Consider the following 15,620-nt stretch of genomic DNA (forward strand, 5'->3'; position numbering starts at 1 on the left):
GTAGTCTAAAAATATACAGAATGTATTTTGAACTTAGTTTTCAATTAACATGATTTCAACATGCAGTCCACTTGTACAGCAAGTTTTCAGCTAGAAATGCAGCTGCCTTTCACTTTAAAGATTTTATATGCTGCCATTGATTTAAAATATCCTATTCTGAAAGCCACGTACACTAGTTTTAATTGTTAATCACGTCTTGTAATATACCATTTCATCTGAAATAAAAATATGGATGTAGTTAATGGATACTCTAAGAGCATGTCTACACTTTGAGCTGGAGATGTAACTTCTACTCAAGGAGACATAAAGGTGCTAGCTGATTGAGCTAGCACACTAAAAATAGAGCATGCCTGTGGTAGCAGGAGGGGCTGCCTGCCCCGAATATGTGCCTATGGTCTTGGATGGGTATCTACTTGAGGCTGCTAGCTGCCTAAGGCTGCTTTAAGTTCTACTGGGGGCTGTTCCAGCCACTGGAGTATGCCAAAATGCCATAGCTTCATCTCTGCTTAGGCTGGAAGCTCTGCTGCACACTGAATCCCACCCTTAGTCTGTGGTTTCTTTACACTTGTACAATACAAAAATTTACATTAAAGTGGCAATGGCAGCTAAGGTATAGATCCCATTAGGACCCTATATGTGTGCTTAATTCTATGCATTGAGTCCCATTGACTTCAGTGGTGTTACTCTTTTTCACAAAGTTAAGCATGTGTGTAAGCTTTCTGGGACAGGGACGGTCGTTCAGTTCCCACAACAATGGGTCTTGGACCGCTAGGTGTTACTGCAATACAGATAAAAATGTCCTGATGTATGATTTACAACAATTTCTCACTTCACTTTATTTATGATTACAGAAATAGGCTCAAAGCCAAGTGGAACCAGACAGAATGGTGTGACTTCTAAAGAACAAATGGAGGTAAATTCACAGGTCTCTTCTGTTAGACTGCATATAACTTTGGATCTAGATTAAAAGATTTGTCATTCACTGCGTAGTGTTTGCTGAAATCACTTAAATAGATTTGTTCTCTGTTTGATACTAAAATCTTGAACATTTGATTTGATTTGAATTTTATTTACCTCACTCATAGGGACTGGGAGGAACAAAGTTTGTTTGCTGCAGAAGTTCAAAGTTACGCATATTGCTGAAACACTCTGGCTAGAGCTAGCCCAGCTGCTGGGGTGGGAGCAGCATTTGGGGATCCTCTTCCTTCATTACAGACAAGGAAAAAAACAGGGGCTGGGGAGAAATATGGAGGCAACATTTAACTAAAAATGGTTAACAAGGCTTATTTTAAGTGTCTTTAACACAGTCTCACCCTTCACACATTAAAGTGAATCAGCCTAATAAACCATGCTAAGCACACTAAGGTCTCATCTTAGCTTTAAGCATACAAATCTTCAAGTAAAATATTAGTTCAGATATAGTGACAGATGTTGGAAGTATCCAAAACATTACAGCATCATCTGAACAATGAGCAAGATTTAAGAGGAACTAGCCTACCATGAAACTAAATACACCTCTACCCCGATACAATGCCACCCGATATAACACGAATTCGGATATAACGTGGTAAAGCAGTGCTCTGGGGGGGTGGGGATGCGCACCCCGGTGGATCAAAGAAAGTTCGATATAACGCGATTTCACCTATAACGCAGTAAGATTTTTTTGGCTCCCGAGGACAGTGTTTTATCGAGGTAGAGGCGTATATAGAACTCTTTAAGTCACTTTCCAATAAATAAACAAATCACCTACTCCACTCCTGTGAATACTCATCTTATATACCAGTACAACTACTTGCATGTAACCCTCCCATTGCCCATGCTCATCCTTCAGAATGTACTCGGAAAGATCCCAAATGGGAGGTGTGGCGGGGAGGAAAGGTGGCAGCTAGTATTTCAAAGTACTTTTATAAGAAAACTTCCACATCAGTTTGCCCACACTGGACTCAATTCCCTTCCCCCTCCCCCTTCCTGGAAGACTTTGAGTACCACTCCTGTGCTTCAAATATACTGCTCCTCCTTTCAGAGCAGAGCACTTAGCCACATAGAAAAATCAGATGGCAAACTTAACTGGCCTTCTTTATTCAGTGGCTATTTATTCACCCTCCATTACAGAGGGATTATGCAAGACCTCTTCTTAGAATATGTCTTTCACTCAGGCTCTGATCCTGGAAAGACTTAAGCATATGCTTAACTTTATTCTCTGAGTAGCCTTTGCAAGATAGGTGCTCAAGTGTCTCCACAGTGAGATCCATGCTACTGATATATCTCGGCCTCTCCCTCGGAAAACTAAGACTTACAGAATGCTACTCCTATGCCACAAGGCTGGGCCTTAAGTTTAATTTGTCTTGATGTCTCTACAACTTCCTCTGTAGTACACTATATTCTGACTTGGATACCAAGTATATTTATCAAAGTATCTACCAGACAGCAGGAGTTAATGCCACTTCAGTTTAAATTGTTAATTTAAATGAGTACATTTTTCTGCTGTCAAACCTATAGAATTCCTAACCTATACTATAGGCACCAGTGACATCAGATATTATTTGTACTGTATTTTTAAGTGGAGTAGATCACTTTCAAATGCCCAGGTGGAAAGGTGAATAAAGGGTTAACTTTATCAAATGTATGGTAAATATAAAAAATTAATTGCATTTAAATCTTCCTGCAGCAAGTACCACTGTCTTTACAAAAGACATCCTGCAATGCTATTCCTGAAGTGCAGACCTCATTTTCTTTTACTAGTAGCTTGCAAAATCAAAGATCATCAGAAACACAGCCTTCTCATAAAATACTACAGTGGCCTCAGCTTTTGCAACGTAGTCCACTTAAACTACCTGAACAAAGCATGCTGTCTCCTTCAGGTAATATCTTTACACCAGAAAATGAAATGGCTGCTATTGACATGAGACTGTCATTATAGCAAGAGAAGAAAATTGGTATTTGTCTTGTCTAGAATTCCTGTTTTGTTTTTTGGAGTTTGCTGGGAGGTGGGATGGGGGAAGTGTTAGGTTAGAGATCCTGCAATAGCTTACATGTGTAGTGTTGAGCACCCTTTGTTCTGTCATGGAGGTCAAGCGACACTTAGCAGAATCCTGGTTGCTGAAATGCAGTCTACCAACACTTCAGATACTGTGGTTTTAGTAGGTGTCATTTTACTACTCTCAAACAGCAAAATAGAGTAATGTGACTATAAAAAGTGACTCAAGATTGGGGATAAAAGGACATAATGCTGCATTGGTAAAGCTGGGTTTAAAGGAAAGAATATTAAATATCTCTTACCTTAAAGCTATCTTGCAAATATTTAATGACACCCCCCCCCCAAAATCTGAAAGTTTATCATCCTTCCTCAGCTCTGGTATAAAACTGAATGAGCTGCTAGCTGATTATCCAGCTGGGAAGCTAACTAAAAATAGATGACTGTCCCAAAAAGTATCTAGCTGGAATGTACACTTGGCTATTCTGTGTCTTAAAATATTGTTGAGCTAGGTAATAATTGGAGATATACCAATCTCCTAGAACTGGAAGGGACCTTGAAAGGTCATTGAGTCCAGCTCCCTGCCTTCACTAGCAGGACCAATTTTTTACCTCAGATCCCTAAGTGGCCCCCTCAAGGATTGAACTCTCAACCCTAGGTTTAACAGGTCAACGCTCAAACCACTGAGTTATCCGCAGATTGACTGTGTAGCCCCAGCTAATTTTGAGTATAGGTTACAGATTTGCTGACTCTGTGTATTACAGGAAGTTGCACATTAACTTTTTTTTTTCCCCCTCCACTCAGGTATAATCACAGTTATATCTCCACTGCGCTCCACACCAGTACAGCAAAGGCCTCAAAATATTCCAAAGACATGCCAGCCTTTTGTCAGCCAGCCTACTCACATTGCCACAGAGGTGAATTATCATCATTTATGCTAATTTATCTACAAATAGATTTCTCAAGTATCTTCATATAACTAACCTTTTGTCCTTTAAAATAAGTAGACCTAGTATCGCAACACTTCAGGCTTGTATTCCTACAACACTGGAGCAAAGTTTTTTCTGTTTTCCTGGAAATGCTAGTTGAGCTTGATTAGCATTTTAGTGGTTCCATATGGGTCTAATCTAATTCCCATAATCAAATAGTGACTTAATTGCCTTTAATAGGAGTTGGATTGTGCTTTCTATGCCAAGATATGAAAGGAAAGATTGCAGCCGAAGGAATCGCTAGCACAGATTAACTGATCAGAGTACATTTTGAAGACTCTCTTATCTCTCCTAGGCATCCAATTCATCTTCCCAGGATATTCCAATGAGTGATGGCAAAGAATCTGGAAAATTAAATATTCTTCAAAACAATGTTTCTGGGGGAGTTGCTGGCTCAAAATCCATAAATCAAGAACAAAGTATGTATGGTCTTATTAGAAATGTAACTGAGATCAGGAGCATACACTTGAAATAAATGTATATGTGAACTTTCACATTATGTTGGTCAAAATAAAGTAATACTAAATGTAATATTTGTTCACTAATTAATATCTAAATAGTACTGCATGCAAACAGTACTGTGACTATTTTTCCTGATCCACTTTGTTGTTTTGTTGATTCACTTAACAGTTTACATAAAGCTAAGTAAAAATGGATGTCCAGTCCTCATTCTGGTTGTATCTGTTACCAAGACTATCTAAAGCCAATGACCTTAAATTTGAAAAGGCTTAACTTTCCCTGCAGTTTAGTAGCGGAGACAAATAGCTTAATTTAGAATGCTTAGACTAGTTAGATAAAAATTCACTCCAGTGATGCCCTGTTACATAATAGTAAAACTTTTTACTGAACTTTAAAAGGATTCTCTCCTGACATTCCCTGGAATGTCTCCAGGTGGCTTATTCTTTATTCTCTGCTACTCACAAAAGCCAGATATCTGTCAAAATAAACAGATGCCAAAGAATTTTCCCTACTGTAGAAACAAATTGATAAAATACTGCTTCAGTCTTGCATCACTATTGAAATAGCAGGGGCTACAGGTATCAGTGTGTCCACTGCAGCATTTCATTCCCTTCTAAAGTTCTGCATTGCAGTAATGAGTAGGGAATTCTGCTGAAAAAGATGATCTGATGGCTTCATATTTCCTGGGCAATATATTAAAAGTAGCCCATAAACCACTGAGCAGTTAGTACAGTAGGGTCAGGGGCGGCTCCAGGCCCCAGCACGCCAAGCGCGTGCTGGGGCGGCAAGCTGCAGGGGCGGCAGGCAGGCTGCCTGAGTAGGGCCGCCCCTGAGTAGGGTTGAAGAAGGATCCTGGTAAAGGGTCTGGGAATAACCTGTCCCTAGAACATAAAGTTTTTACTCACTTCAGACTTTCAAATAGGTATTGAGCTGGAGATCTTGCATTTCTGCAGGGGATGGCTTAACAGTTCTCAAACGGAGTCCCCACTGCAATAGTAACTTGAGCTTCAGCACCCCTTGAGCTCCAACCCACCTCCCTTGATGAGCTAGCTACTTCAAACCCAAAGCCCTAGTTACCCTAGGCTAGAAATTTTTGCGTGAAGAAGAGCTGAATTAGCTTGTTGTGCCCCAAACTAACAATGCAGTGAAGAGACATTCCTTCTCCTCCTCCTGTCCCCATTAATTTGAACATAAATAAAACAAATTTCAAACAAAACTTTGTGGAAACTGAAAAGCATACTTATTTCCAAACAATTAGCAGTGAAGATTGTCAATGAATAGTGTTAGAAATTTAAGGTTAACTAACAAACTTAATTATACCAAAACAAGACTGCAGTGTGAAAGCATTAACCCTGCCCTTCTGTACTGCGACACTTATTTAGTACCAATAATGTACTTTATTGTATGCTAAAAAGTGCCTACCATTTTACAGTACCTGGTATCAGTTTTACATGAATTATAATTCAGTGCACAATCCTCAATGACAGTGTGCACGCCTTTTTGCTTTTGAATTATTACCCGTATAGTGTTCAACTGTAAACTTCAAGGCAAGGACCTTGCTTTAATGTGTTTCAAAATGACAGGTACTCCTTATAGCAATCTATAAATATTATTGGAAAATACTGGTCTTTCATTCTCTTCTTCCATTCCTGTTCCCATCTTTTCTTTGTCTGAATGGTTTGCTCTTCCTTTTTCCTTTCAACCTTTTCCTTCCTCATTGCCTATCTTCCCCATATCCCTACTTCTCTATCCCTCTTAGTTCTGTCCTCTTCAATCTTTTCCTTCAATCCTTCACTACCTTTTCACCCACCACTCCTATAGTTCTCACTTGGCAAGTGGAGGGGGCTGTGGGATGGTTCCTCTCATCCTCACTGTCAAGATCACCGGAGTTGGGATGCTCTATTCCTGGCCCTAACAAGGGGGCAATAAAGCTCGAGTTCTTGTACATAAGAAAGCTGCTGCAGGAAGAATCTCAAGATTGAGAAGGTAAGAGAAGGTTTTTGCCATGGGGTGTATTACGAGTTGCTTAGTTTTTTGAGCCACAGGGGTGCAAGCACTAGTTTGCTTATGTCTTTTAGTTTTTTTAAAAAATAAATGAGACGAATGAGCAGAGATCTGCTCAGTGCTCATTCTTCAGCACCAGACTTGCTGCTGCAGGAGTAACCACCGTGGGAGCTATTTCCCAGTCACCCAACCTGAGCTTCTTACTAAGATTATTACATTTATTTTCCATTATTAAAATTCTGGGGGAAAATGTTTGTTTTCCTTGAATAATAAAAGGAACTTAGACTTTGCTCCACAAGCTTGTGTGCTGCTTAATCCTCAGATGAAAGATGCTATATAAGTGCTAAGAACTACTATGTGCATCTTTACTGACATAATTTGACCTAAAACTTGCTAAAAAGAATTGTATACTTGTCTGAACCACTTGTCAAGAGATCTTGCAGAAAAGCAAATCTAATTAGACATTCTTATATGGTCAGCTGTTTCCTAGACATAGTCAAAATAGCTTTCCTGAGCTCCAGGACTCAGTATTAGCACCAGCCTTGTTCTTGCCAACTTGGCTGTCCTGTATTAAGTCCTGGTGGAGCTGCCTCACTACAGAAGCACCCCCATGCCACTGTGAGCTCAAAATACTGGCTCCTCAATGCACTCACAGCCTGTGACTAATGAAGCTCATTAGTAATGAGATTCAGCACCTCTGCTGTCAAGGCCAAGGCAGGAAATGCCAGGTGGGAGCCAGCACCTCAATTTGCAGTCCCTGACTGCAGGCAGGCAGCTTTGTTACAAGGCCTGAGTTTCACCTTCTTGCATTCATGCTCTTGAAGTGGAGATGAAGATCGATTCTTGGTACCTAGTAAGGTCACTACTAGGTTTCTGAAAGACTGCCATGAAGCCCTCTGTGTCTGCTTTGAGGAAAATCCTCTCCTGACCAAGAGTAAATGTTCCTTGTGCATGAAGTGCTGGTCTTCACAGCAGAGCCTCTTTTGCTGAAGATTATGCTCCAGGCTTCCCATCACCTTGACAATTCCAGATGCTTGTGTGGGGGCAAGGTGAAGAGCAGGGTGATGAAGGACATAATTGGCTTTGAAGTGAACCTCCAGTTCCCCTGCATCTAAGTAAATCTCCATGCTGGAGAAGCATGAAGATAGTGACCTTTCTCCAGGTCTCGTAGAAGCTGTCCAGACAAGTTTGAGTTCAGACTGGTCCAGATATTTACAAGGGTCACCGGTGAGACATAGTGGGGCTCAGACCCCCATCAATAAGGCTGCTTTGACTTGGCATCCTATTTTATTTGGCTAGCCAAAAGTCTTGCTCATTTTAAGTTGAGTAGTATGCTCATTTTCTGACAATAATAATAATAAAAAAGAAGACTACTTGGGATGTTTGCTTCTTGTAAAGGTTGCTTTTGGAAAATCGCATTTGGAGACCACAGTTTAAATTTTCACCGAAGGCACTTTAATGTCTTAATGTTTTCTACATGTTTGTGAGCTCGGGATGCTTATGTAACTGCTTACATAATATTTTATCCTGTAGCTACCAAATGTTTAACAGATTTGATAAAGAATAATTCTACATAGAATTACTGAAACCTAGTTTAGTTACCCGGAGTAGATGATAGTGAGCTTTATCACAAAAAGGTGCAAGAGTATTAAACCTATGTTTTGTGCTATATCAAGGTCTAAAGCAGTTCCTTTGTGAAAAACAAAGCTTTAGCTTCCATCCCCAAAGCACTTAACAATCTAGATATAGAAATCCCTTCTGAGCACTAAAAAGCAGTGATATCCAGGGTAAAAGCAGCATAACGCTTCTGTTAATGTGTGGTAATTCTGCCTATTGATTCAGTATGTTTTGCCTGAAATAACAGAAGACTTAGTCATCTGCAATTCCACATACTTGTCAAGGTATTTCTAATATTACTCTAAGTGCAGAATTCAAAAAAATGTTCTTGGCAAAAACACTTGATATTTTGAGGTTTTCCTTTTGCAGTACATATAGTAGAGAGGAAATTTTATTTACGTATGTTGAAATGAATGCTACTGAAATGGAATTTATAGTTTGCCTTTCAAAATGAATTTCTATCAGGGTAACAAATAAGATAATTACTCAGAGCACATACCTTATTTCTTAAACATTCTGTACCCTGGAACTACTGGAAGTGGAAATGGGTTTACATGACTAGAAGACCTTATTGGCTGACCTACTTGTTTAAAAAGGTGGAAACTGGCAGGAGAAATGCTTTTATGCAGAATGTGAGGTTACTAAGTAACTGACTCCTCCCTCTCTAGGGGAGGCTGGGAACATCACAGAAGGGATAGAGTCAATCTCTGTTGGAGGGGGAGGGGAAAGATGAGTTATGTAGAAGGTTTTTTTTTCTCCCAGTCTAGTAACTAGAAATAGAAAGCACTGCAGGTTCGAAGAAGGCTTTTTGTCCTGCTTACATTACCTTTCCACAAGGAAAGTAGGGGTTCTAGAGAGAGCCTTCACAAAATGAAGGGTGGAACAAAACCTACACACCCTATTCAAACACTTAAACTTCTAACTCAGGAAAGTGAAAGCACTTTAGGCATCTTTTTCTGTCTTAGTTGGGACTGATGAATTCAGGAGCTCCTCTGCCACAACGATAAAAGCAGAGACCAACTTGTAAAGGACTTTTTCCAGTGCGCTTCCATTCCAGAAATAGAAGCATCTTCCAGATCAACACATGACTCAAAGCTCATTCTGTTGTTCCAACAGGTCATTCTGACAGCACTGATGATAAAAACACACTAGATCCTACACTTCAAATTCTTCCTAAAAAGGTAGGAATATTGTCTTTTTGGATGTCCCTCTTAAGACTCAAAGAAAAATTTTGCATCTCTTATTTGAAGATCTTTAAAGTTTATTATAAAGCAGTAGCATCTTATCTCGGGATCTTCTCAAGTAACTTCTATGGCTTATGTGTTCATTGTTTCTCAGACCTTGGGAGCTATTGAAATCCATTTTCCAAAGACTCAAGCACATGTTTCTATTCCATGTCCTATTTTTTTTCTATTGGTTTATGCCAGGGGTAGGCAACCTATGGCACAGGTGCCAAAGGCGGCAAATGAGCTGATTTTCAGTGGCACTCACACTACCCAGGTCCTGGCCACCAGTCCGGGGGGCTCTGCATTTTAATTTAATTTTAAATGAAGCTTCTTAAACATTCTGAAACCTTATTTACTTAACATACAACAATATTTTAATTATATATTATAGACTTATAGAAAGAGACCTTCTAAAAAGGTTTAAAATGTATTATTGGCATGCAAAACCTTAAATTAAAGTGAATGAATGAAGACTCGGCACACCACTTCTGAAAGGTTGCTGACCCCTGGTTTATGCTGTTTTATGTCATGTTCTACTGTGACCAGATGCTTAACACAATTAATATTCACAACAAAGTGGAAGGATCTTTGGCCAGAATAGGGAAAGAACATATTTAGATAAGGTAGATGTATTCAAGTCAGCAGGGTCTGATGAAATTCACCCTAGAGTACTTAAGGAACTAGCTGAAGCAATCTCCGAACTATTGCAATTATCTGAGAACTCATGGAGGACAGGGGAGGTCCCAGAGAACTGGAGAAGGACAAACCATATCTAACTTTGAAAAGGAGGATCTAGGGAATTATACACCAGTCATCCTAACTGCAATATCAAGAAAGATACTGCAACAAACAATTAAACAATTTATTCAAACCTAGAGCATAACTGGGTTATGAGGAACTATCAACAGAGATTTGTCAAGAATAAATCATGTCAAATCCATCTAATTTCCTTCTTTGACAGGGTAACTGGCCTAGTGGTGTGTGGGGGGGGGGAAGCAGTAGACATCTGGACTCTAGTAAGACTGTTAACACAGTCCCACCTGATGTTCTCATAAGCAATCTAAAGAAATATAGTCTAGATGAAATTACTAAAAGTGGGTGCACAACTGGTTGAAAGACTGTACTCAGAGTAGTTCTCAATGGACTGCTGTCAAAATGGGAGCACGTACAAGTGGTGGTCTGTCATGGGTCAGATAGTAGTAAATATTTTCATTAATGACTTGGACAATGGAAGCAAGTAAGCTCTATAATATTGGCATTGGTGAGGCCTCAGCTGGAGTACTCTGGCCAGTTTCGGGCACCATGCTTTAAGAAAGACGTGGACAAATTGTGGGGGAGGGAAGAGAGACAGACACACCAGAGGATAGCAACAAAAATAAGTTTAGGAAACGTGAACTATGAAGAAAAATTAAAAGAATTGGACATATTTAGAGAAGAGAGAGCTGTGCGGGGGTGACATAAGTCTTCATATACATTAAGAGTTTGGCGACCAATTTGTTCTCCATATCCACCAAGTGTAGGCGAAATAGTAATCCATCTTAGTTTACACCAAGGGAGATTTAAGTTAGAAATTAGGAAATAACTATAAGGGATAGTTAAACACTTGAACACGTTATCTAGGGAGGTTATGGAATCACAGTGACTGGAGAGCTCTAAGACAGCTTAGACAAATATCCTTCAAGGATGGTCTAGGTATACTTAACCCTGCCTCAATATGGGGGTGGGAGGTGGACTAGATGACCTCTTGAGGACCTCTCCAGCCCTATATTTCTAGGATTTCACATCATAAAAAAGTTAACATATCAAAACAAAGGACTCAGAATTCAAAACTTGTGCACCTGTACTATGATGTTAACTAATGTGGTCTGACTCTTTTCAGGGTGTGGGGTTTTTTAATACTCTCATACATCTCCTCCATATTACACAATACTAGGTCATAGCAATACTTGAGAAAATGCCTCTAATAGTGCTGGAATTCAAACTTTCATGTGGGACTAGGAAAGAATTTTTCATACCTCTACACCACGAGAAAAAAAAAAGTTAAATAACTGATTATGATCCCACCACTATGCATGGGACCAGCTTGAAGATTTGGGGAGGGGTTAGCAAGAAAGTTCTTTTCAGTATTCCTGAACTGCACTGGCTTACTTTTAGAAAATGGCAAGGAGAGGGGATCTTCCAGTTCCTGCCAACTTGCTGCTTCAGGAAAAGTTGATACTAGATAATATTTGCAGAAGTGCCAGTTTTAGTTACCCCCATAAGCTGTGGGCCTCATGGTCCCTAGACCCTGAAGAGGTATGTTTAACCCTGGTAAATGTTTCTAGAATTCCTGTCAACACACTCAGCTCTGAAGTATTAACATAGGGCTTGTCTATGCTACCACTTACGTTGATGTAACTTGCTTCACTCAGGGGTGAGAAAAAGCCACACCCGAGCGACATAAGTTGCATCTACTTATAGTGCAGTGTAGACACCACTTTGTTGGCGGGAGATGTTCTCCCACTGACATGGCTTCCACCTATCATTGAAGTGGAGTAATTATGTCAATGGGATAGTGCTCTCTTGTCAGCATAGCACGTCTTCACCAGACACACTACAGCAGCACAGCTGCATCAGTGCAGCTGTGCTGCTGTAGCGTGGTAGTGTAGAGTCTGTAGACTAGCCCTTAGTAAATTTCCATTGTTCCACAGCTTATATTTTCTTCAACTATTAATATTTGGATTCAGATCCCAAGGCAGATATGTCATCAGTCAAACAAAATAGATTTTCATAAAAACTTCTCTAAAAGTACTGTTTGTTAACCTAATATTGTGCCTTGACTTTACAAAAGAAATTCCCCTACAGAGAACTAGGGTCTCTCTCTGATATACATGCATCCAATCATTTCCCCTTTTTATATAAATATATATTTTTTAACTGCAGGCCTGATAGGAGCTTTCATAGAATTGAGATGGGAGTTATGCAGGAGAAAAATATTGCCAATGCACAGAGAGAGAGAGAGAGCGAAGCAGTCCTGAATGCATCTCATTCTGGGTCTAGAAAATCTGGTGCATATGTCCTAATAGGGAAGGATCTGGGGAAGATATTTAACAGATATGTCTATTGATGGTAATCCATTTTTCTACATAATGGCATTATTTGAGAAAGCACACTTAGAATATCTGCAACAAAATTTTTTGAAAGCTTATATCTAATAAAACATTCCTGTTTAAAAACTACACTGAAAAAGTTATGATGTGCTTGCATCTTATGAGTGAAAGTATGTCCAGTGAAAACCAAGTGTTTTCTGAGTATAGTAAGGACTAAGTGATTTGTTTACAAAAAATGCAGTTTAATACCACAAACTATTATGTGAATTACAGTCACTTTTTAAATTTCAGGACATCAGAATTAAGAATGCAGACTCCTGGATAAATTTATGTAAAAAGATGGCACTTCCAGTTCCCATAAAGGCATCTCCGGAGAACTTCAAACAGTTCAGGAAAGCAGCACTAGAAAAGGAAGAAACTGAGCGAGCACAAGAGTTAAGGAGACAACTGGAACAAGCCAAGAGGAAAGGGAAAACCCCCTTTCAAGAAAAAGAGAGGTTTGTAATTCCTTATAACTGAGTGGAAAAATGACCCAATTTTGCACGTCCACTTTATTTGTATCAAGTGCCTGTCAACTGGATTCTTGGATAGCGGTCTGGAATTTATTAAGTTAATTTCTATTTTAAAAAAGTACTTAAAGCAGTAAGGAATCAGTTTATTCATAAAGTACCACATGACTCCTTTGAAATAGGCTATGTTGGCTTGTCCACAAAAGTGTGACTCACCAGTCTGTTTGATAAGCTGATAATACAATTATTTAAGGATGTGTAATGAGCAACTGCACCAGTAGCCATAAGAGAATCAGTCATAAGCAATTTAGGACTCATCTACATTAGGAGATGTTCTGGAATAGCTATTTCTGAGTAGCTCTGTCTGGATGTGTTTTTATTTTGGAATAAGAGGGTCCATACATGGAGTTAATCAAGACTAGCTAATCTGCTTTAAATTCAAGATAATTGCATTTTTGCACTTACACTGCTGTAACAGAACCACCTGTGGCAGAGCTATAACAAAATTCTATTCCTAAAACGTGTAGGGGTAAGCCTTGCGTCTCCATTGAATCTGCACCAGTGTGTTGCATCCATCTTAACATGCAGTCAGTGCACTGCCAAATCTAGACACCTGTCAGAGCTGACAGTGCTGTTGGCAAGCCTCTGTTATTCATGGGCTGACAGCCCCTCTCCTTTGCCTGTCATGCCCCTCAAAAATGCCTCTTTCCAGCTCTGCAAGTCTTCCAACGACAAGCCACTGACTGGATGAGACTGCTCTCTGCCCCACACCATGCCCCTCTCTTTCGATAGAGGAGAGGTATCAGTGGAATAAGTCATTGGGGTGGCTTGCCCTATTTTAGGCAGCAGGGGGTCACTTGATAGAAATTTTTTTCTATCAGATTGGCCAGTCAAAGAGGAGCAAGGCAGAAGCCATGAGTCTAGACTGGCTTCTGACACTTCCCCTACCTGACTCACAGGTAAGAAAATCCCCATTTTATATTCTTTGTTTACAAAACTTAGTTAATCTAAAAGAAATATACAATCCCCATATAGGTTTGTGGTGGGGAGTGTCAATGGTGCTTATTCCATGGCTTCCCATTTAAAAACAAAAATATTGCCACATAATGCTTGTATTTGGGGGGAAGCGTTATATAATTAATGAACATGTGCAATGCATATTGTTGGACCACATTTAAAGTATTGTGTACTAGGTAAGTGCTGATTAAGCTACTAACAGATGCTTTTGTTCAGTTGACATGTGTTAAGGCTACAGAAATAATGCTGAGGAAACAAAAGAATCAGACATTTTATTTTTTAAGATCCCATGAAGGAGCAGAACTGGAATCCACTGGAATGAAAGCCAATGAAGAGCCACAAAAAGAGAGGCCAAACAGCGAACAGCAACAACCACCTGAGGTTCAACAAAATATCCAGAAAGGTCTTGTCAAAGACCGTAGCCTGGCTAGAAAAATGGAGCAAGAGCGCAGGCGGAGAGAAGCTGTAAGTCATGGAACTTTTTTCAACTATTAACTTTGCTTTACTTACAAAATAAGGTGGACTAGATCCTTAGCTGGCATAAATCATCATAGATTCACTTGAAGACAATGGAATTATGCTGATTTAAAATAGCTGAGGATCTGTCCCAGTAAGTAAAGTCTGAGGCTTAAGATTCTGTGCTACACCTCCAGGAGGCACAACACAGAAAGACAGAGTAATGGGGAAAGGGAGGTGCGATGATCAATGGTGGCTTAAGTCACTTTTGTGCCTTTCTAATTTTGGGCTGCTCCAGGGGCTGGTGGTATAGGTTACTCTGCTGCCCACAGCAGCATGAAATCCTCATAGTATTGTGTGCTGTGGGGATTCTCTTCCAGCCCCCAGCTTGCCTACTTATCCCCAGGATTAATGAAAGGGGCCAGTGTGGGTAATGCAAGATGGGAAATTCTTCCCTAGCTGGTTAAGGGGCTTTTATGGTGTCATACAGGGCCCATTGCAAGTGGATGAATCTCTACCTAGTGTTCTTTTGCATCCTAAAGTAAACTGACTGTAGTTGATCCAATAACTCAAATTCCTCTTACCTCTGGGATACTCTTAAGGGAAAACTTCTAAGAGTAAATTATCATGGAACAATAAATGTGATTGATTGGTTAGGATATTTTGTCAGTGCTAAATTGGCACCTCTGTCACTCTCATTTAGAACTTTGGCCTTTGCTGGGTACAGAGGCTGAAAGACTCTTTCCCTTTGCAAAGGTCACTCGGAATACACTGAGTCACCCTGGAAGCCATGTAGGGAAGCTTATGCTGCTGCTGCTGCCCATGCAAAGTTCCTGTTCCAAAGAACGTCCTTCGTAAACAGTTATCAGCTCTAGCTGGCACTCTTCACAAGCACTACATTAATTTACAATTTAAGTAATCTGTTTGCCAAGTTTCTTTCAAAACTGGAGCATGCATCTTCCTTACATGATGTAAGTCTGATTGTCAGGATATATTACTCCAGTCTTTAACCCAATGATTTGGAGATGTCTCCCATGTAAGAAATGTAGCTTGGCTAAACCACAGCTGACTCCTCAATCTGCAAAATGCTTTTGTCTAAACTTGGCATTTCATTGATATTTCAGTAAAGTTTTGGGTAAGTTGGTGTAACCTAATCTCTTTTTAGAAAGTGTAAATGTCACTACAATCACCTTCTCTTTTAGAGCCCGCTCCAAAGCCCACTGAAGTTGATGGAAAGACCCCCATAGACTACAATGGACTTTGGATCAGGCTCTTGGCAT

General features: G+C 39.9%; 1 protein-coding gene across 1 annotated transcript in view; it reads left to right on the forward strand.

Moving 5' to 3' along the window:
- Window positions 1-15,620, forward strand: part of BRDT (bromodomain testis associated) — a 55,507-nt gene that overhangs the window by 37,487 nt on the left and 2,400 nt on the right. The window contains exons 13-19 of the mRNA XM_045028632.1: window positions 852-913; window positions 2,669-2,861; window positions 3,779-3,891; window positions 4,259-4,382; window positions 9,160-9,224; window positions 12,650-12,855; window positions 14,169-14,349. Coding sequence (XP_044884567.1) covers window positions 852-913; window positions 2,669-2,861; window positions 3,779-3,891; window positions 4,259-4,382; window positions 9,160-9,224; window positions 12,650-12,855; window positions 14,169-14,349 — 944 coding nt within the window. The remainder of the gene's footprint in view (window positions 1-851; window positions 914-2,668; window positions 2,862-3,778; window positions 3,892-4,258; window positions 4,383-9,159; window positions 9,225-12,649; window positions 12,856-14,168; window positions 14,350-15,620) is intronic.

Source organism: Mauremys mutica, chromosome 8, assembly GCF_020497125.1.
Source record: "Mauremys mutica isolate MM-2020 ecotype Southern chromosome 8, ASM2049712v1, whole genome shotgun sequence".
NCBI classification, from domain to species: Eukaryota; Metazoa; Chordata; order Testudines; family Geoemydidae; genus Mauremys; species Mauremys mutica.